General features: G+C 40.5%; 1 protein-coding gene across 3 annotated transcripts in view; it reads right to left on the bottom strand.

Moving 5' to 3' along the window:
* TRIP11 (thyroid hormone receptor interactor 11) overlaps positions 1-18700 on the bottom strand; it is a 36667-nt gene extending 17967 nt beyond the window's left edge. The window contains exons 1-12 of one of the 3 annotated variants that reach the window (XM_077924616.1): positions 18263-18700; positions 14778-14854; positions 14516-14626; positions 12867-13133; positions 11315-11383; positions 10752-10917; positions 7686-8027; positions 6842-6882; positions 5890-6096; positions 2365-5418; positions 1673-1813; positions 1179-1372 (exon numbers count right to left, since the gene is read on the bottom strand). In XM_077924616.1, coding sequence (XP_077780742.1) covers positions 1179-1372; positions 1673-1813; positions 2365-5418; positions 5890-6096; positions 6842-6882; positions 7686-8027; positions 10752-10917; positions 11315-11383; positions 12867-13133; positions 14516-14626; positions 14778-14854; positions 18263-18407 — 4814 coding nt within the window. In that variant the 5' untranslated portion in view covers positions 18408-18700. The remainder of the gene's footprint in view (positions 1-1178; positions 1373-1672; positions 1814-2364; positions 5419-5889; positions 6097-6841; positions 6883-7685; positions 8028-10751; positions 10918-11314; positions 11384-12866; positions 13134-14515; positions 14627-14777; positions 14855-18262) is intronic. The other 2 variants (XM_077924614.1, XM_028717471.2) reach the window with 2 other exon arrangements.
* Positions 18701-20354: the final 1654 nt, after the last annotated feature.

The following is a 20354-nucleotide window of genomic DNA, read 5'->3' as shown; positions in this document are numbered from 1 at the left end:
GGTACCTCGGGTTACATACGCTTCAGGTTACATACGCTTCAGGTTACAGACTCCGCTAACCCAGAAATAGTACCTGGGGTTAAGAACTTTGCTTCAGGATGAGAACAGAAATCGTGCTTCGGCGGCACAGCGGCAACGGGAGGCCCCATTAGCTAAAGTGGTGCTTCAGGTTAAGAACAGTTTCAAGTTAAGAAAGGACCTCCGGAACGAATTAAGTTCTTAACCAGAGGTACCACTGTATTCCATAAATGAGATCTGTTGCTTTCTTTGATCCATCCTGATCCATCAGCCAACCACTTTCATTGTCAGACCGCAAGTTCCAGTGTTATGAAGGAAAATCCTCTTTTGCTCTCTATTTTCTTGACACCATTTTATAAAACCTCTTTCATGTTCTCTGTCTAATCTGAAAGCCTCCAGCACTTAAAGCCTTTCTTGTGCTTTACCGCATGTATGGATCAAACAAGGCCCTTCAGCTCCCACCCTAAAGAATAAAACACCTCTCTCTACCATGCGTTAAGGTATGACTTATCCTATTATTGATGCTCCATCTAGTTCAGGGGTTGTCAACCTGGTCCCTACCGCCCACTAGCGGGAGTTTCAGGATTCTAGGTGGGTTCTAGGGCACAAGCTGAATCCTCCTTCCATCGAGCGCTGGTGGGCGGTAAGGAAATTTTACCATCAAGAAAGATGCATTAGTGGGCGGTAGGTATAAAAAGGCTGACTACCCCTGATCTAGTTGAAAATTTCAGGACTTTCACCCAACCCTGGTTCAAATTCCCTTGCAAACCATTCCCCCGCCCCCCTTTCAGGCATTAACCTAATTATAACTTATTCTGGGCAGGTTAAACAAGTGAAACCACCAGCACTCCCTTTTGCCTTTAGAGAAGGCAGGCAGGCAGGCAGAAAGGAGGGAACAATAAGAATGATAAAAATGTACGAGCGGGCCCTGTGTTACAGTTAAAAGTCTGAGCATGATGGCTGTAGTACACTGACACTTTAATTACTTTCTGAAAGAGAACAAAGGAAGAGACACAAGTGCCAGCAGGACTTCTGGACAAAACCATACAAGGGTGTTCTCACATCATCTCAATAAGATGTCTGGACAAAACATTTCAACAAAACTAGCTGCTGACTAGGATTCTGGGTACCGATAAGGCTAAAGGAAGCAAAGTTATTACCTGGCATTCTCCACTGCAGTTGATGAAAACTGCAGCTTTTCTTCCAAAACCTGGACTTTCTTTTTAAGCTTAGATTCCCGATCCTCAGCTGCTAAAGCTTCCCGTGTGGAAGTGTCTTCCCTTTCTAGAAGGTGGTTGCGCAATCTCTCCAATTCTTGATTCAGACGCTGCTCCTTATCACGTAAATGCTGTATCTGTGTAATTAATTGAGGGCACATTGCTTCAGCTTTTCTTATTCACCCTCAGCTACCCACTCTTCCATTCACTCAATTTTCATCCTTCGATGGTGCCACATGTTTCTACGGAGACTTTCCCTGGTGCCCAGAGTCCCCTGCCTCCCCACCCTCAAATAAGCCTGCAAGGAGCATTATATTGCAACCTACAGACCAGGCTGCTGTGTGTACTTGGATTAGGGGTGGGTGTGACATCCCTGAGAGTTTGTTCAGTTTGCAAATATGCCCCCAAGCCCCCAAAGGTTGGCAACTCTTGCATACCTCATTCTGTAGGGCACTAGTCTCCATCTGTTTCTGCTTCAGTGCTAACATGACTTTATCTCTCTCTTGCTGAAAAGCAACAGCCTTCTCCTGCATCGATTTTGCTTCATTTAACAGCTGGTTCAGCTCTCCTGCTTTCCCCTTCCAAAAATAAAAATAAAGAGAGGTTATTGCATTTTAAAGATCTATCTTCTTTTAATGTTAAAGGCGCAGCACTGTGCCAGGGGACTTGAAAGGATATAAATGTGGATGTACAGTAATAAATTTGAGAATTAAACTAAGGCTGGCAACCCCACAAATACTTATCTATGCACAAGCCCCTACTGAACACTGTTGACTTACATCTGAGTACACTTGCATAAGATTGCATTGCAAATCAGATGTTCACTAGAATTTGCATCTTCCTCATTTACAAACTTTACATTCTAAAATATATGGACATTTAAAAACTGATACTGGTCTTTTCCTCAGGAGACATGAACATGTTCCTTAGTTTTCAGCCTCTGCAAAAGTATAGACATTTCTCAAGCGAGAATGTCTAGAAACCTATTGACATCCTTCCTGGAATTCTGCATATGCAATTGGAACCCTGCGCCAGATAACAAAAATAAGCATTGCTTGACTTAATAGCAATCACACCTTTCTCCCATTGACCTTGAACAAAATAAGCAAAAATTCAACTCATCACGTACCTGCTCTTTCTCTTTCAACAGTTTTTCAAACGTAAAAGCCTTCTCCTTCATGGAACTAGACTCAAATTCCTTCTCCTTCAACATCATTGAGAACTGCAGGTTAGTCTCCTGTAGCGCTCTGAACTCGGTTTCTTTCTCCTTGCATTTTGCCACTATTCTATCATTTTCTTCTTTCAATTTACGGATGTCCATTTCTAAAATCAGAGTTCTCTCCTTTAGGTTAGTTATACCTTGCTTCAGCAGTTCATTTTCGTTCTCCTTATTACTAAGGTTTTCACTGAGAGAAAGCAACTGATCACTTTTTGATTTTATTAGCAGGTCTTTTTCCCTAAGTGACTTCTGCAGGACATCACACCTCTCCTTCAAGTGCTTTATCTCAAATTCAGACCCCTCTTGACCCTTTCTTTCCATCTCCGATGATGCAGCCATAGAATCCGACAGCCTCTGATTATTCTCCTGCAGAATTCGTATAGTTGAATCTTTTTCTTCTAGTGCTTTACTCATGCGCTCCAGTTCCTCATTTAGTGGTTTGGAGTCACTAGTAAACATCTGAGAAGCAGCACTGCTGGAAGTCTCCGATGACTGTGAAGCAGTGGTAGACTTTACTGGCAGAGGAGGTGTTACCATATCAAGTTTCCCCAGAATAAAATCCCTGGTGTTGTTCAGCTCTCCTATGCTATGCTGAACTTGTGCTAATTCTTGACTAAATGTTTTCAGCTTTCTCTCATTTTGTTCATAGCCTTGAATCAAGCCATTATACTCTATCTGCAGCTGAGAATTGTTCTCACTATCCATGGAGATCTGTGTTTGAAGCCTTTGCAGTTCTTCTTGGAGATGAGCAGACTCATGTTGCATATTTTGGACAGTGGTCATTACTTGTTTCTTCCACTCTTCCATTTTCTTCACTTGCTGTTTCAAATTATCACGTTCCTGTAAAAGCTCCTCGAACTGATTGCTGTTAATCCCTCCTAATTCATTGCCTCCATCCATGCTGGATGTCTGGAGGACGGTCAATAAAGTTTGGCATTTTTGACTTAAAGCATCAATCTCAATATCTTTCTCTCGAATTATCCGGGACAAGTTCTTAATAGTTTCTCGGGACATATCTTGGCTGCTGTTTTCAAATTCATTGGCTAGTTTTTGATTTTCTTCCTGAAGCTTTTTCAGAGCTGCTTCCTTAGCTGCTACAATGTCCATCATCTTGTGATATTCTGTTCTTAACTGACTGTTTTCCCTAGTCTTTTCACTAAGAACTGCCAGCACTTGCTCCCTTTCCATGGCATAGGCCTGTAATTGCTGCTGAAGGTAAATAATATCCTGCCCATAAGATGGAGCTGAAACCCTTGCATGGAGAGCTTGTATCTCTAAGTTTTTCTCTTGGATGATTTGTGTGAGCTTGCCAACTTCATCTTTGGATAGCTGATCAATTTGTCTACTTAGCAAGACATTCTTTTCATTCAGAAGTTTGATCTCCATTTCTCTCTCCTTGATGCCTTTCACCAGCCTTTCAATTTCAGCTTTAGATAAGTCATGCTTCTCATTTCCATTTTCACCATTAAGTGTCTGCACTTTGGTTTCTTGAAACAGATCAGGAGGATCTGGCTGAATGACTGTTCTCTGATGATGCAACTGGTTTTTAATTTGTTCTATTGTCCGCTGCAAGCTTTTGATTTCCTCATCCTTTTCCAAGCACACCTGTTTGTGTGTGATGCTCATTTGTTCACACTGAAATTTGGACTCCTCAGTCTCCTTTTTATACTCCTGCAGGGAATGCTGAAGTTGGGCCATTTTCTGATTCTGATCCTCAACTGTTATTTTGTTAAGTTTTACCTCGTCTTCAAGATTATTTTTATGCACAGTTAATTGTGTTACTTCTGCTTCAAGTTCAGTGATAATATCTAGGGTTTTGGGCTCAGCCAAAGAGGACGACCTACTCTGCTGGTCTTTCACTCGTTCAATTTCTTCTTTCAAATGATTGTTCTCTTCTTTCATGGTTGAAAGGCTTTTCTCCTTTTCTTCTAAACTTTGTTTTAAAATGTCAAATCTTTTGGAGTTCTTAATATAATCTTCATGCTGCTGCTCTAGTTCAGAAGCCCTGGTTTTAAATTTTTCAACAAACACTTCTTTCTCTTTTATGAGCTCTGTCAGTTGTTTTTGCCCGGCTAAGCTAGTCGTTAACATCTCTTTGGTTTCCTCATGGTCAGCTTCCATCTGTTCAATGCTCCTCTTGAGTTCTGCTATCTCAAAGTCTCTCTCTTGGTTGAGTTTAACTAAGCGTTCGTGTTCAAACTGTAACACGGTGGTATTCATGTTACGTGAATTAGACAGCTCCTCAATGGTTTGCTCATATTTATGAGCCTGTTCCAACAATTGGCTTTCAGTTTGTCTTAGTTCATTTTCTAGCCGCCTTTTTTCTAGTTTCAAAGCTTCCACCGTGGTATCTTTTTCAAAAGCGATCTTACTCTTCTCACTACTAGCTTCCTGTAACTGCTGTTTCAGTTCTTCACAAGTCACCTGAAGCTTTTCCTTTTCCATCTGAAGCTTTGAAATACATTTCTCCAAGTCTGTATTTATTAGTTTATTTTCTGAAATTTGCTCATTCAGCTTTGAAATTTCCGCTTCCCTTTCTTTGGCTGATTGGATGTGAAAACCACTGTTAGATTCTGGACTTCCACTGTTAGATTCTGGACTTATCTTGCTTAACTTATTTTGGAGCACAGAAATTTCTTCTTCTCTTTGTGTTAGATTTTTCTTTAATTCCACTATTTCCTGCTTATTTTTGGAGCTACAGTGCTGGGATGTTTTTAGCTGTTCTTTTAGCTCTTTTATTTTGTTTTCCAGGTGTTGTTTGGTCATGTGCAAATCATTAAGTGCAAATGTACACTGATCCAATTTCTCTCTCTGGCCTTCTAGCTCCTTGCTCATTTCCAGCTTCTCAGCTTCTAGCTTCGATGTTTTTCTTTTTTCAGACTCTGTGTCCATTTTTAGCTGGTTGACAGTATTAGCGGTTTCTGCATTCTGCTTGGCTAGCTGCTCTTTTAAAATAATCATATGCTAAAATAAAAACACAAACAAATGTTAAAAAAGTAGAGAAAGCCCATACATGGTAAACAAACAGACCCGTAAAGCACCCTGAAGAGTGGAAAAATCACCATCACTTCATCATTAGTTTTTCAAAATACTAGAGAAATTATGTTATTGAATTAAGCATTAATGTCAACACCAGTTAGGGTTGTATTCAACTAACTTTTACTCAAGAGTAGATCTGCTGAAATGAATGAGCCTAAGTTAGTCATGACCATTAATTTTAATGGGCCTACTCTGATCATGTTAACAGGAAATGTTAACATTTTGAATATATTCCATCCAACATTCTCTGAAAACCTGCATTGTTTCTCTTCACAACAAAGCAAATTCACTGACGAGTAATACTGATAAAAGTGATTCAGCCAATAGTTTTAGATTTCAGTACAGATAATAAATATCCTTACCCACCCAACCACTTTAGTTTATTCAATATATTACCTGGGTAGCTTCTTGGTTCTGCTTGTCCAATTCTTCTAGTTCTGCTATTAATGTTTCCTTTTCAGCAATACTTTCATTAAATTCATGTTCTTTCCTTTCCAAGTCTTGCCTTAACTGATTTAACTCTAAGTTCTGTCCTTGATTCGATACATATGCATCACTTTCACACGTTGGTTGTAAGCTTTCCAGTTTTGTTTGAAGCCCTTCCTTAATTTAGACAGAAAAAAAGACCCTACATTTAATAGGATAAAATCAATTTGAGAATATTCATGAGTGTCAATCAGTTGGGTTTTTTGTCTTTTTTAAGAGGCTTTGAAATTATTTATGGAAAACACAAAATTCACTTTAATGACTGAAAGTACTAAATTAGCCAAATTAGCTATTCATTTGAAAAGAGAGGGCACCATTTCTGTTATTCCTGTCCAGTTTGTAACAGAAGCTTAGGAAACAACCTCATGCCTGGGCACAAATTTCATATTGCATAAACCACTTTTATAACAGTAAAAGATTTAAGTGTATTTGCAATTCATACACAGCTTTAGGAAATAAACATATTTCTGAATTTATGGAATTGCAAAAATTACAACATTCTGGAAGCATGAGATGCCCCTTTTTAAGGGAAACAAACCTTAAATCAGGGAAGGCATGAACATAAATGCTTACTAACTTGCCTTGTCCGGTCAGTTTATTGTTTGGTAAGGTCTGAAGATACTGTGCTATTATACTCTCTCCATCAGTGTACCATTGAGGACATAGTATACTACTATGTGCTGACAGAGATGGGAGAAACTGCAGCAACCTCCTGGTATTCACATAAATTTGGGTTCACATTTATCTGTTTTTCAGTGGCATTAAAACAGAAGTGAACAACATGGGGCATGTGTGGCTGTTGGAGCACATTCATACTATGCAAGGTTATTTGTAAAACATGAGAATTTAGTAATTTGTTTACCTGATCTGATTTTTTTAGTCTTGTTATTTCATTTTCCGCATCTGTAAAAACAAAAACAAAAATAACAGGTATTATTTTTAGAGGAAGGTATACAAGAATATAAAGGCAACACCTAAGGTTATAACGGTAATTGCAAAGATACAATTTTGGAATTTTACATACTACCAAGTTAAAACAAAAAAAAAGCTAGCATTAAAAATAATTGTGTAATTACTGTTAATTTATTTTCTATCTCTCATCATTTCTGTGACAGCCACTCAGAAATAAGCTAGAAACCAAGGCAGCCAAATGAATTTCAGTATAACAACATACACATCTCTAATACAGTGGTACCTCGGGTTAAGTACTTAATTTGTTCCGGAGGTCCGTACTTAACCTGAAACTGTTGTTAACCTGAAGCACCACTTTAGCTAATGGGGCCTCCTGCTGCTGCCGTGCTGCCGGAGCATGATTTCTGTTCTTATCCTGAAGCAAAGTTCTTAACCTGAAGCACTATTTCTGGGTTAGCGGAGTCTGTAACCTGAAGCGTATGTAACCTGAAGCGTATGTAACCCGAGGTACCACTGTATGTATATTCTTAGAGGCATTCATTTTCATACACTTGGGCCAGGAACCAGACTCCTCAGCTTTCTTTCCCAGGCAGCAGCCTTATTCCAGAAGGTCAAGGGGAATTTTGGAGTAGCATTAAACAAGAAGACACTGCTGGAAGAGAAAATGGCCAAATCCCACCCCCATCCTCACATAAAGAAGCACTTTCTTCATATGTCTCTTTGAAGTGCATTTCAAGATTGTCCTAAAACTACATGCACATGATAATATTAGACACATTACAGTGGCTTCATACCAAGAAGTGCTTGCTGTAGTCGGAGCACTTCTGCTTCCAGTGATTCTACTGCAGACTTAGGGACTTCCACCTGTGCTTTTAAACCAGCCTGTTCTTCGAGAAGAGATGCCTGGAATTTATGGGAATCAGATTTGAGTCTTTCATATTCCTGCATTAGTTGACTCTTCTCCATTTTCACCAATTCAAGTTCTTTCAAGAGACTATTTTTCTCTTCCGCTGCTGCTGACAGTTGTTGACTTAAACTTTTGACTTTATCCTGCAAGTCCTTCAGCTGCGATGCTGTCGATTCAGCCACAATGTTCTGTGGGTCACAGTCAGAAGAAGGGTCAGCAGCTGCACCAACTATAAAGTAGAAAAAAATGCAACTGTAACATCTCCCAGAAATAGGGCATTTTCCCATAGCAGTCACAAGATTGGATCTTATTCTGATCCTGATCTGATTTGAGGATGTATTTTAATTGATCGTCTGATTTTATGTTAATGTATTATACACCTGATGTTAGCCGCTCTGAGCCCAGCTTTGGCTGGGGAGGGCGGGATATAAATAAAATTTATTATTATTATTATTATTATTATTATTATTATTATTATTATTATGTGCCAAAGAAATGTAATAATGGGTTGGGTCCAGAGTCAAAACATGCATAATGGGGCTGACAAAAGTCAACTTGTCTGCCTATCTTTTTTCTGCACATCCTTTATTATTTTATTCACATAATATACATACTTTACAACAAAGAACTCCAAAGGAAACAGACAACTCCAAAATAAAATCATATGTAACAAAACCAATTAATTAAAAATTATTAAAGAGTGGGAATGCGTTAAGGAATACATAAAAAAAGGCGGTGCTGGAGCTTAAAAATTAATATGCAAAAGTTTAAAAGGGCAAGGAGATAGGATAATAATATATTAAGGATGGAATAACAAATAAAGTGAATAACACAACAATAACAAAAATAATAGTAGGTAAAGAAGATCACACACAGGTGGAGGGAAGTACTGGGCTGTGGGTGAGGGAGGTGAAGGGATTAATTGAAATTGTTAAAGATTGGTATAGGATTTAAGAGATTTAAATTTTTATAAAGATTCTATAAGGAAAGCAGAAAGCAGCAAGAAATATCAAGTAAAGGTATCGGAGAGGAGATCAGTGTAAATGAAAACATGAAACTTGTCTGCCTTTCTTTCCCACCCTACCAGGCACCAGAAAATGCTTCCTCAAGGACTGGAGGGGCCATGCAGAAAGAGGTAAGCTGTGGTCTAGGGGGCTTGGGAAAACCTAGTAACCCACTGACCATTAGTGGAACAATTTCAGGGAGCTGCTGTGGAGAGAGGGGGGCAGGGAAGACTCCTTCCATGAGCCCCATTGCATATATGTAACTCTGGATCCAACACAATAATTCTGGAATAGCAGGTATTTTCAACCTGTGAAAAATCAGTTTTTTCCTCCAGAAGATATGTTGTCAAAAATCAATTATAAAAATCAAAGGTTTAATTAACGCTGTTTGGCATTCATAGCTCAATTACAAGTGAGCAGTTATTCTCATTCCTAAAAGATCTATCTCCCACAAGTGCAGAATTGATATTATGTGGCACCTATAGCAGTACCAGCTCTACATATGGAAGCAGTCGAGTTAGTCCCAAGCTGTTGGCTTTATGTATGAATAGTAAAAATTGGCGCTGACGCTGACAGGCAAAGCATAAAACAATGACAAGGTTCTTATTAAATCACTTTTTAAAAGACTGAGAAGCTTCTGCTTTACCAACATGTTAGATCAAGTCCCTAAAGATGGCTGGAACAGGAATTTCCAGGATCTACTTCCAACGCCTTTGGAGCCTGCTAGGTAGAAAGGGTGTGTTCAAAGATGAACTGAACTGTGTCTGTGAAACTAGCCATTATGTGAATTTTGTGGCTGCTGAATGTACAGACTTGGATGTAGGTAACTTTAAAAATGACTTTTTCCTAATACAGATGCTAAAAAGTGTGTGTGTGTAAAAATGGTGTTTAGGTAGTACAGATGCTGAACTTATTCCATCCTGTCATGCGTATACAGTGGTGCCCCGCAAGACGAATGCCTCGCAAGACGGAAAACCCGCTAGACGAAAGGGTTTTCCGTTTTGGAGGTGCTTCGCAAAACGAATTTCCTATGGGCTTGCTTCGCAAGACGAAAATGTCTTGCGAGTTCCTGCAGGGTTTCCCCCCTCCCCCCCCTTTCCCCAAGCCGCTAAGCCGCTTATCAGCTGATCCGCTAAGCCACTTAACAGCTGATCGCTAAGCCGCTAAACAGCTGATCCGCTAAGCCGCTTATCAGCTGATCGCTAAGCCGCTTATCAGCTGATCCGCTAAGCCGCTTAACAGCTGATCCGCTAAGCCGCTTAACAGCTGATCCGCTAAGCCGCTAATCAGCTGATCCGCTAAGCCCGCTAAGGTGCTAATAGTGCTAATCCGCTAATCCGCTAATGGGCTTGCTTCGCAAGACGAAAAAACCGCAAGACGAAGAGAATCGCGGAACGGATTCTTATTGTCTTGCGAGGCACCACTGTATTACTGTATCGTTGGGATCTAGGTTCTAAGACAGTAATCCTAGGCATGCTGATGGAGGAGTAAACCACACTGAACTTTGTGGGACTTACTTCTAAGTAAACATGAATAGAATCAGGTTGCACATTTTTATTTTATCTTACATTCTCTATGGCCAGCATCATGCCCAGCTGCATCCAGAGTTAAATGTCACATTGAATAAATAAGGAGTGTGTGAGAACAAGTTTTCCACCTCTCGGCAAAACTGATCCCTAAACCATCACAGACTTGGTTAGGTATCTAGACAGAAAAGTCAGTGTAGGATACCTAGGAAGCCATCATTATAATTTCTTCTGAATGTTCAATTGGTTTTTACAACCTATTTAAATGCACCAAGGCCAATAACTGTGCAAATTGTCATACACAGTGCAACCATAAAGTATTCTTGAATGCCATACATATTTGGTTCTCTCAAGAGCTAGAATCAATGACAATAGGTTATCAACAATTCATTTAAAAACTCCCATCAAACCAATAAACAAGACCTTTCTGTAATTGATCCTCAAGTTCTTCTATTCGTTCCTCGTATTCACCCAGTTCTTCTCGATGACGTCGGCTTATTTCTGCTAATTTATGACGGTGTGCATCCTGTAATACTGAAAGCTCGTGTTGATGCTCATCTATTTCTTGACTCAAGTTCTGTTTTAGCTCCTAAAATGTGCATTTTAAAGAAAGTTACATCATCTGTCTAAGATATAGGATGCAGATTATGTCTTGTATTTTTAATGTGAGCAATAGTTCATGCAAGACTTCTGAAGACTTGGGGGCATGGTACACATTTTATATCTACGGTATATCTTTATCTATATACACAATATAACAACACAGTTTACTTGTAAGAAACAACACAACATCTTGTTTTAATTCACTCAGATAATTTCTCCAGCACAAACCTATCAGTATTTATAGTCATCCTCACCTTTAATCGTAGTTTGTCCATAGTTAAGGATGTGAATATCTTGTTTTATGTGAATTTTTACAAACTGAAAGAGGATTAACAGAAAATGTAAAGCAAGAGGAGAACTAATTTATTAAAATATAGTCTTACCTTGATAATATTTTGCAGCTTGCCGATTTCATTCTGATCTGTATTATTTGCTCCTTCTGGTTTGGAAAACTAAATAACAAGGAGAAAACTTTTAGTTTTGAAAATGCTGAAAGATGTTCAACTACAATGTATGGGATCCGCAGCAGATTTTGGGAGAATGTGGGAGGCTGCAGATGGAGAATGGGGACCCACTAAATGTTTGAAATGGGAAATCCTATTTGTGTAAGCCCACCCTGTGGAATGCCCTCAGATGTCAGGGAAATAAACAACTACCTCACTTTTAGAAGACATCTGAAGGCAGCCCTGTTTAGGGAAGTTTTTAATGTTTTAATGTCTTGTTGTATTTTTAATATTTTGTTGGAAGCCACCCAGAGTGGCTGGACGGGTATAAATTTATTATTATTATTATTATTATAAATCCCACCAGGCACATGGAGGGCTCCATGGAGTAGGAGAGGGAAGGAAAGTGTCATTTGTACAAGAGGGAGTCCATTGTGCAAGAAGAATGTTACCAACGGATACCACCTACTAAATGTTTGAAAAAATTCATGTAGTAGAAGCAACACAGAAATCAGTCATAAGTTTATTAGATTTTATAATTTCAGAATTGTCTTTAAGTTAGCCATCCATTGATTTAAATGGGTCTAATGCTGGATGGCCACCTGTCATGGATGCTTTAGCTGAGATTCCTGCATTGCAAGGGGTTGAACCAGGTGACCTTTGGGGTCCCTTCCAACTCTACCATTCTATGATTCTATGATAATCAGAGTATGACTGAGCTGAATTAAACCCAGGCATAAGATTAAGAAATAGGGTAATTCTATAATTCAATGTAATCCAGTGAACAGAATGCCAAAAGAATCTACATTCAAATCATGCTTAGTCTATTATTTATCAGCTTAAATGTTAACATCTCTCAGCCAATAATATACCACATATTTCTAAGGAAGAGAGAGATTAGGAAAAAAAGCATTAATATTCAAAAGCAATACATACTAAAACAGCATTATACTTTTGAGAAAATATAGATATTCATATTTATATTTCTTTAAAAAAATGTATCCAATAAATACATATAACTGATCTGCTTTGGATCCCTTTTGTCAAAAGAACAAAGATGCATACGTAGGATTCAAAGTTGAGATACAGTACATCTCTATCCACTTTGACATGTCACAAACATCAAACCACAACACTTGAGAGCTTGAATGAAGCAAGCGTGTGCTTTTCACAGCTTTACAACCCAAGCATTCAAGGCTAAACATAGTTCCACTACAATCTTGCAGACCTTTGCACTCCATAGTTTGTAAGAGAAAGTTGGAAACTGTCACCACGCTTATGCCATTCATGTAATAATATATATTAATAAGGATTACCCAGTTTTAGAAATAAGGAAGTCAGCAATATCTCATTTAATGGAAAAGCCCAGAATAGTTATCTAATTCCTGACAAATCTTCCACCCCAGTAGAGACTGTAGCATGGGCTTTATTACCAGTTAACTCAAAAAGTGTTATAAATTCAGAACACTTGTAACACAGGAAAGTAATCCACCTGTGCAATCTGTTTCCAATGGTCCACTTCCGATTCAAGCCTAGAAACTTCATTTGATAGTCTGTTTATTTCTTGTTGGGACCAGATTACATCTCCGAAGTCCATGTCATCTCCTTGAAAACCAGAAGAACTATGTCTAACCATAGGGACAAAGGAAGCTGATGGAGAGGCAGCAGCTCCTAACTGTGCTGACTGAGCAGCTGACTGCACCTTCCGCAGTTGCTCCTGTAGTGTATTCTGCCTGGCTTTAAGATGGCTGATCTCCACCTAAAAAGACAGGACACAGTTACAAGTAAGATTCAGCACGAAGGAACAAATAATCTCAGAATTTACCTATCACCTGATAAAAGTATTCCCATCTGAGCGGAAGACTTCAGAGATCGTACATGTAATAAAGCAGGAAAGAACTTTCTCATGTAACTCAGTGGTTACAAGTGGTATCAAATTGGTCATCCAAAGTATTTCTTGACCAGCAGCTCTACACTGCGGCTTTCAAGTACAGTCATACCTCGGGTTACGAACGCTGCGGGTTGCGCGTCTTCAGGCTGTGGACTGCGCCGAAGAAGAATAAGAAGAAGAAGAGTTTGGATTTGATATCCCGCCTTTCACTCCCTTTAAGGAGTCTCAAAGCGGCTAACATTCTCCTTTCCCTTCCTCCCCCACAACAAACACTCTGTGAGGTGAGTGAGGCTGAGAGACTTCAAGGAAGTGTGACTGGCCCATGGTCACCCAGCAGCTGCAAGTGGAGGAGTGGAGACGCGAACCCGGTTCCCCAGATTAGCAGACTACCGCTCTTAACCACTACACCACACTGGCACACTGAATTACTTCCGGGTTTTGGCGCTCACACATGTGCAGAAACACAAAATGAAGCACCGAATCGCATCACACACGTGTGCAGACGCAGCGCTGCAGGCTGCGAATGTGCCTCCCGCACGGATCACGTTCACAACCCAAGGTATGACTGTAATTAATTCTGGAATTTTCTACTTGATATACTACGGGTATTGCACAAGCACATTTTTCACACAGATCCTGTTCAGATGCTTATCTGGACGGCAATCTTGTATCTGTGGGGGAGGAACAGAAGGATTCATCCCCATCCATCATGCTCATAACACAATGCATCCATGTGGATGGCTGTAGAATGAAGGGTAATTCTTCTGCCTTAAAAGAGAGAATGGGTGTTTACATATATATCTGCTATTGTGGGAACAGCATTCTTGATTAAGATAGGGGTCTATGCTATGCTACTGTCTCCTGGAAAAGGAAAACCACTCTGGGATTCGGGCAAACGTAAAATGACATTCATAACGTATTTCTGTGTTTTAGTCCTTCATTGAAATTCCACCAACCACACTGAAACAATTCAAGAAGTATATGAAGAGCTGAATCAACAATTATCCCTATTTGTTTAGTGACAAAAATTCGACTGGGTAAGCAAATTGTGGGTAGCCAGTGCAGCTTAACTCAGACAAAAAGCCATTGATATTATATTTCAATAAAAGAAACAGTAGTGCGCACATACACACAAAATCCTTGAATCATCTGTCACCAACCCTTGGGTGAAAACTTATAAATCTAATCAATCAATCAATCAATCAATGTACACACCCTTGTTGAACAACAATTTCTGTGTCACTTTATACCTCTTTCTGCTGTAGCTGATTCCGGTATTCTATGGACTGTTGCTTTATTTGAAGCTCTGCTGCTTCATGCTTTTCTTCCAGATCATTATAAGCCTTCTTCAGCCTCTCATTCTAGAGAAAAACAAGTAAACTGAATCGTCAAAGAAAAGAATGCTAAATCCAATTAAGCCAACATTCTACTGTACTGAAAATATGCCAAGAAGTCCAAGCTTAAGAACAGGTGTTATTTTTTTCAGTGTGCTTTTACAGATTAATTTTTTACCTCTGATCTCAGTGTTCCATGAATATTTTCTACATCCCGCAGACTGGAGCTGGATACAGGAAAGTCTTCTGCAGAACCTGAAAGGAATGGAGAAGGGAATACAAATGAAATCAATTCTCACAACAGTATATGTATGTGGATAGGTTTAGTGGCAATATATTTAAAAGTGTCAATTGAAGGTAGATTATTTAAAAGGATTTCTTAGACTGAACTACTACTACTTCAGTACTGTATTACCCTGAGAGTCAATTAAAATGAATAACACAACATTTTAGAATTCATGTGTGTTGGATTTAAAATGGAAACAAACATATAATGGACCGACCATATTTGGATATTTAACCACTTTAAAAAAAAAAAACAACAACACAGGAAGGTTGACGCCACTATAATTGTTTCTTACCTACATAAATCTCAGAGATTATGTGTAAACCATATTCTCTTCAGAATATTAAATTCTGATCCTCAGAAAAGATTTTGCTTCCCTTATGATATAGTGACTGTTTGTGTATAATCAAACATAATGCAAGTAGGGATAGTGCTGGAATATTTTATTGGTGCATTTAGTAAATACGTTCTCAACCTTTAAACTTCTATGTGACTGGCAGGTAAAAAGATGCTTGAAAACTTACTTAAAAACTTGATATTCAATAAAGTCACTACATGTTTTAAATTCAAATGTATCTTCCAGAAACTGCCTACAAATATTATGTTCTAAAAATTCTAGGCAACTGAAATACTTTGTTTTTTTCACAACACACCCTGTTGGAATAATGGATAATCTCCAGAATCCCACTATTATAGACCTTTAACACAACGGCTGAACTTTGCCTTCTGAGTGTACACAGTGAAAAATGTCTTATGTGACATCACCTTTCTTTTGCAATTGAGTGTATATGCATTTCTAACAACAGAAAAATAGACATAAACATAACGATGTGCAATAGTTATTAGACCAAAATTATTTTTGCTGTCCTCCTTTCTCATATGCCACCTGTTCTCCAAAGCTCTTGACAATTTAAATTGCTTAGTTGTGGAATGAAAAAAGTTGCTAAAATTTTCTAAAACACACTATTCTAATGAAACAAAGCCAACTGGAGATTAAATCAACCAACAAAGAAAACTACACTCAAGTTGCATGTTACTAACCATCACAATATTAAAAATTGGTACAAACCTTTTATGGAAAGCATGTTTGTATTACATGTTTGTAATTCATAATATACCTTCCTACGAAGTTTATATTAGTGGTGTGCTTTCTAAGATTGCCCAGGTATAGCAATATATAAAGAACGAACAATTGAAAACCATATGCTAAAAGGGACAAAGCTCTGCCAGAAATACAGATTTTTTTTGCCAGTGACATATACATTATCCGCACTTGATCCACAAATTCCACCTGTCATTAAAAATGTAATTTGCCTTAGGCAGTTGTCAAGTGTGAACTCAAAACAATGGTAAAACTTAATCGTGGTTTAGGACAGAAAGCCTTCCAGATGATCCACTGTTTCCCCACTACTCCCACAACCCATGCTGGCTGGGATGATGGCAGCTGGAGACCAGAAGTGCCTGGAAGGTTACAGATTCCCCATCCCTGATCTACAGGTAGCCCATTTTACACTTGATGTTTTTAGAAAAGAAACTACCGCAATTTAGATCTTTAAAGCCCATTACACCAGCAAACAGCACAATATCCAAGGCATTTCTTATTGTTTTCTGCCAGGTGTCCCACACTGTTCCTTCCTTTATGATCTCCATGGTTGACTGCTGTTTTGTGATGTTCTTCATGAACAGTCCCAGTTTTAAGAGTTTTCTGAAATATCCTCATTGTATTTTTGACCAATACTGTCCTCCCCTATCACAATAATGCCATTTCTCCCAACCCCCAATATCTAACCTGTTGGGTGCAAGTTCGTGTTTCTGTGGAGGTGCCAAAACAGTGCAACATCATACCAAAAGAACTTCACCAGCTCCCATTCCTGTGTGCTTTCTGGTGAGCAGTCAAGACGTTTCCTTTCAATATACTGTTTTATGAAAATTGATTTTTCTGCTACTTTTTGTCCAAAGTATGCTTTTTAAAAAAAAAAGAAAAGGCACTTTTAACAGTTTGCTTGTTTTGTATTTGTTTTTGTTTCAATTGTTTGTGGCCTTGTGTATTTTTGGATGGGATGGGCAAGATACTTTATTTCAACATTTGTAGCTCCAACTCAAAACAATCCTCCCTGCCCTTTCATAAGCTCTCGATCTGACTCTGCTACCTTGCTTCCACATGAGAAAAGCCCTGATGAATCAGTCCAAAGGCCCATCTAGTCTAGCATCCTGTTCTCACACAGGCCAACCAGATACCCGTGGGAAACCCGAAAGTGGGAACTCAGCATGGCAGCACTCTTCCCCAAATGTGAATCGCAGGAACTGTCATCTAATCTTAACTGTCATTTTTTTTAAAAAAAAAATTATTTGATAAAGTAATGCTAATAAATAAAATAAAAATAAAGATGTGCACTCCACCCCCGAGACCATTCCACTGTAACTACCCAACCTCCCAAAATTTCAACACCACTTGCAATGGTCTGACCCCTTTCCGTTTTAACAGTACAAAACCTACAAACACCTTGCACATCTCCTCGAAATCATTTCTCCTGCACATTCCCCATCTTACCTTAATAAAGGTAAAGGGACCCCTGACCATTAGGTCCAGTTGTGGACGACTCTGGGGTTGCGGCGCTCATCTCACTTTATTGGCCGAGGGAGCCAGCGTACAGCTTCTGGGTCATGTGGCCAGCATGACTAAGCCACTTCTGGCGAACCAGAGCAGCGCACGGAAACACCGTTTACCTTCCCGCCAGAGCGGTACCTATTTATCTACTTGCACTTTGAAGTGCTTTCGAACTGCTAGGCTGGCAGTAATAGCACATGTCAATTTACCATTAATAGCTATATCCTACACCTCTTTATACCATTCTTCCATTTTACACTCACCTTGCCCCTTCCTATTGACAATAACTCGGGCAGCTGTCAACAAATTCGTGAGCAAGTCCTTCCTGGCCTGTGAACCTTCCACCACATGGTAAATCAATTGACAATACTACTTCTGGACTTTCGGTCAGATTTAACCCAGTGATTTCTCCTTAAACACCCTTTACCAAAAGATAAATAAAAATAAAGTACATATTGATACCCTTAACTCTGTCATTCTGCCGTGGATGCTTTAACTGAGAATCCTGCATTGCAGTAGGTCGTACCAGATGACTTTTGGGGGGCCCTTTCCAACTCTACCATTCTAGGATTTTAACTCCACCCTTCCCCATCCCAAGAACACATTTGGAATTTATAGACAACTCCCAGCATCAGAGCTACTCCCCTCCGGTATTCAGGACACTTTTGATTCCCCCCGCTCCGTGTTTTTCCTTTGTCTTCTCTATGCTGAGGACCCCTGAGTGCTGCCACCTTCCCCTCCCTCCCTCCCACCCACCCACTTTCCTTACCTCCCATCTCCTCCGCGCCGCCTTCCAGCAGCATATCCTTGGTGAAGCTGGAGATCTGACCGGTCAGGGTGGACAGGCTGCCTCCCACCTGGCCCACCAGGGACTGCCCCAGTCCCGCTCCCAGGCCGCCCAGCCACGACGCCATCACCGCTGCCGCTCAGCTGTCGATGGGGAAAACAAGGCGCCGCCGCCAAGAGCAGCTGCCGCCGCCGGTTCCCCTCAGCGCCGGTTCCCCACGCCCGCCTGCCTCGGGGAGCAACCCAGAGAAGGGAAGCCAGCTGCTGGGCCTCCCTCAGAGCTCCGGGGCCGCCATGAAGCACCTCGCGCTTCCCCTCCAGCCCGGGCTCCTTTCTTCAGTCAGCCGTGGGGCCTCCAGGTTGGGCTGCCACCTCGACGGCCGCCATGACACCTCCCAGCTGCACCATAGAGCGGCAGCCGCTAGCGCGCCCCTCCGGACGCCCAGGGACGTGGCCCGGAGAGCAAGGCCAGTCGGGATACGGGAGGATAAAGCGGCAGCGCCCTCAAGCCGCGAGTGGGAGAAGCGCAGGCAGCCCGGATTTCGACGAGCTCCAGTCGGTTCGGAGGGTGGCAAGGCAAGGGCGGGAGGCGGGGTAACCGATCCGGGGCACGTTTACTCCGAAAGGTGTGCTGATTCAGTTAAATGAAGTTTATTTCACTCCAACATTCTGTGCCTTAATCTTATTCAGACAATGTTAATGCAAGATTTCTTTCCCAGTCGTGGGCTCAGCATCCAATATTTAGTATTTTTCGAAACAGGGCCATCAGCTGTGTCATCTCAAAGGAGATAAAGGGAAAGGACCCCTGGATGGATAAGTCCAGTGAAAGGAGACTTTGGTGTGTGGCGCTCATCTTGCTTCAGGCCAAGGGAGCCGGCGTTTGTCCACAGACAGCTTTCCGGGTCAGGTAGCCAGCATGACTAAACCACTTCTGGCGCAACAGAACACCGTGACGAAAGTCATAGCGCACAGAAACGCTGTTTACCTTCCCACCGCAGCGGTACCTATTTATCTGCTTGCACTGGTGTGCTTTCAAACTGTAGTGGTACCTCGGGTTGCAGACGCTTCAGGTTACAGACTCTGGTAACCCGGAAATAGTATCTTGGCTTAAGAAATTTGCTTCAGGATGGGATCAGAAATCGTGCAGCGGGAGTTTCAGGTTAAGAACAGACCTCCAGAATGAATTATGTTCTTAACCCGAGGTACCACTGTACTAGGTTGGCAGAAGCTGAGACAGAGCAACAGCAGCTCACCACTGTCGCAAGGATTCAAACTGCGGACCTTCTGATCTGATTGGCAAGCCCAAGAGGCTCTGTGCTTTAGACCACAGCGCCACCTGCTCCCTCTCTCAAAATAGCACTGTCTTCAACAGGGTTGTTGAGGAGCGCTGCACACATTATCAACTTATTTAGTTACAGAAGTTGCATACGCACACCCCAACACACACTCTGCTGACTTAATTCTGGTTTTGAAGATAATGAATGTGCTGGTGGGAATGTGCTGGTGGTGCTTAGCAGGATTAAGAGAAAAGATGGCTGAATCAAAAAGCCTAGTAAAGTTAACGCAGAACCTGGCTAGAATGTGAAGACAAGTATCCAATACATATCAGCTTAACATTAGAAGCTTTGAAAGAAATCCGTTTACCTTCCTGCCAGAACTGGATTCTACATTCCCCTAATATGGAAATTAGGCTATGAAATGAACAGAAGATACATTCAATGTTTTCCAAGCTTTAGGTAGTTCTGACACTGACATTACTGGACAACAGGTTTTGTTCATAAACTGCAGTCCAGACTCATGGAGAGAGTTCACGTAAGATTTTTAAACTAAAGATGAACAAGGCTGAAGGCTTTCCATTAACTTAACCCTTAGGAGCAGCATATCAAGGTCAGGGGCTGCTACCATGCCTTTCAAAAGCATTTTAAAGCTAGTCTTTGGAAGTCTTGTGTTTCAAAATAGCTAAAGGCTACACAAATACATGTACAGCATCCATTTTGTAAGGTGTGTGTAAGTTTGAACCACAGCTGTACTCTATAAATTATGCAACAACAGACCTCCATCTTTGGTGTATTCTA

The sequence above is a fragment of the Podarcis muralis genome, chromosome 1 (genome assembly GCF_964188315.1).
Source record: "Podarcis muralis chromosome 1, rPodMur119.hap1.1, whole genome shotgun sequence".
Classification (NCBI taxonomy): Eukaryota; Metazoa; Chordata; class Lepidosauria; order Squamata; family Lacertidae; genus Podarcis; species Podarcis muralis.
This window is presented reverse-complemented; position numbering and strand designations above follow the sequence as displayed.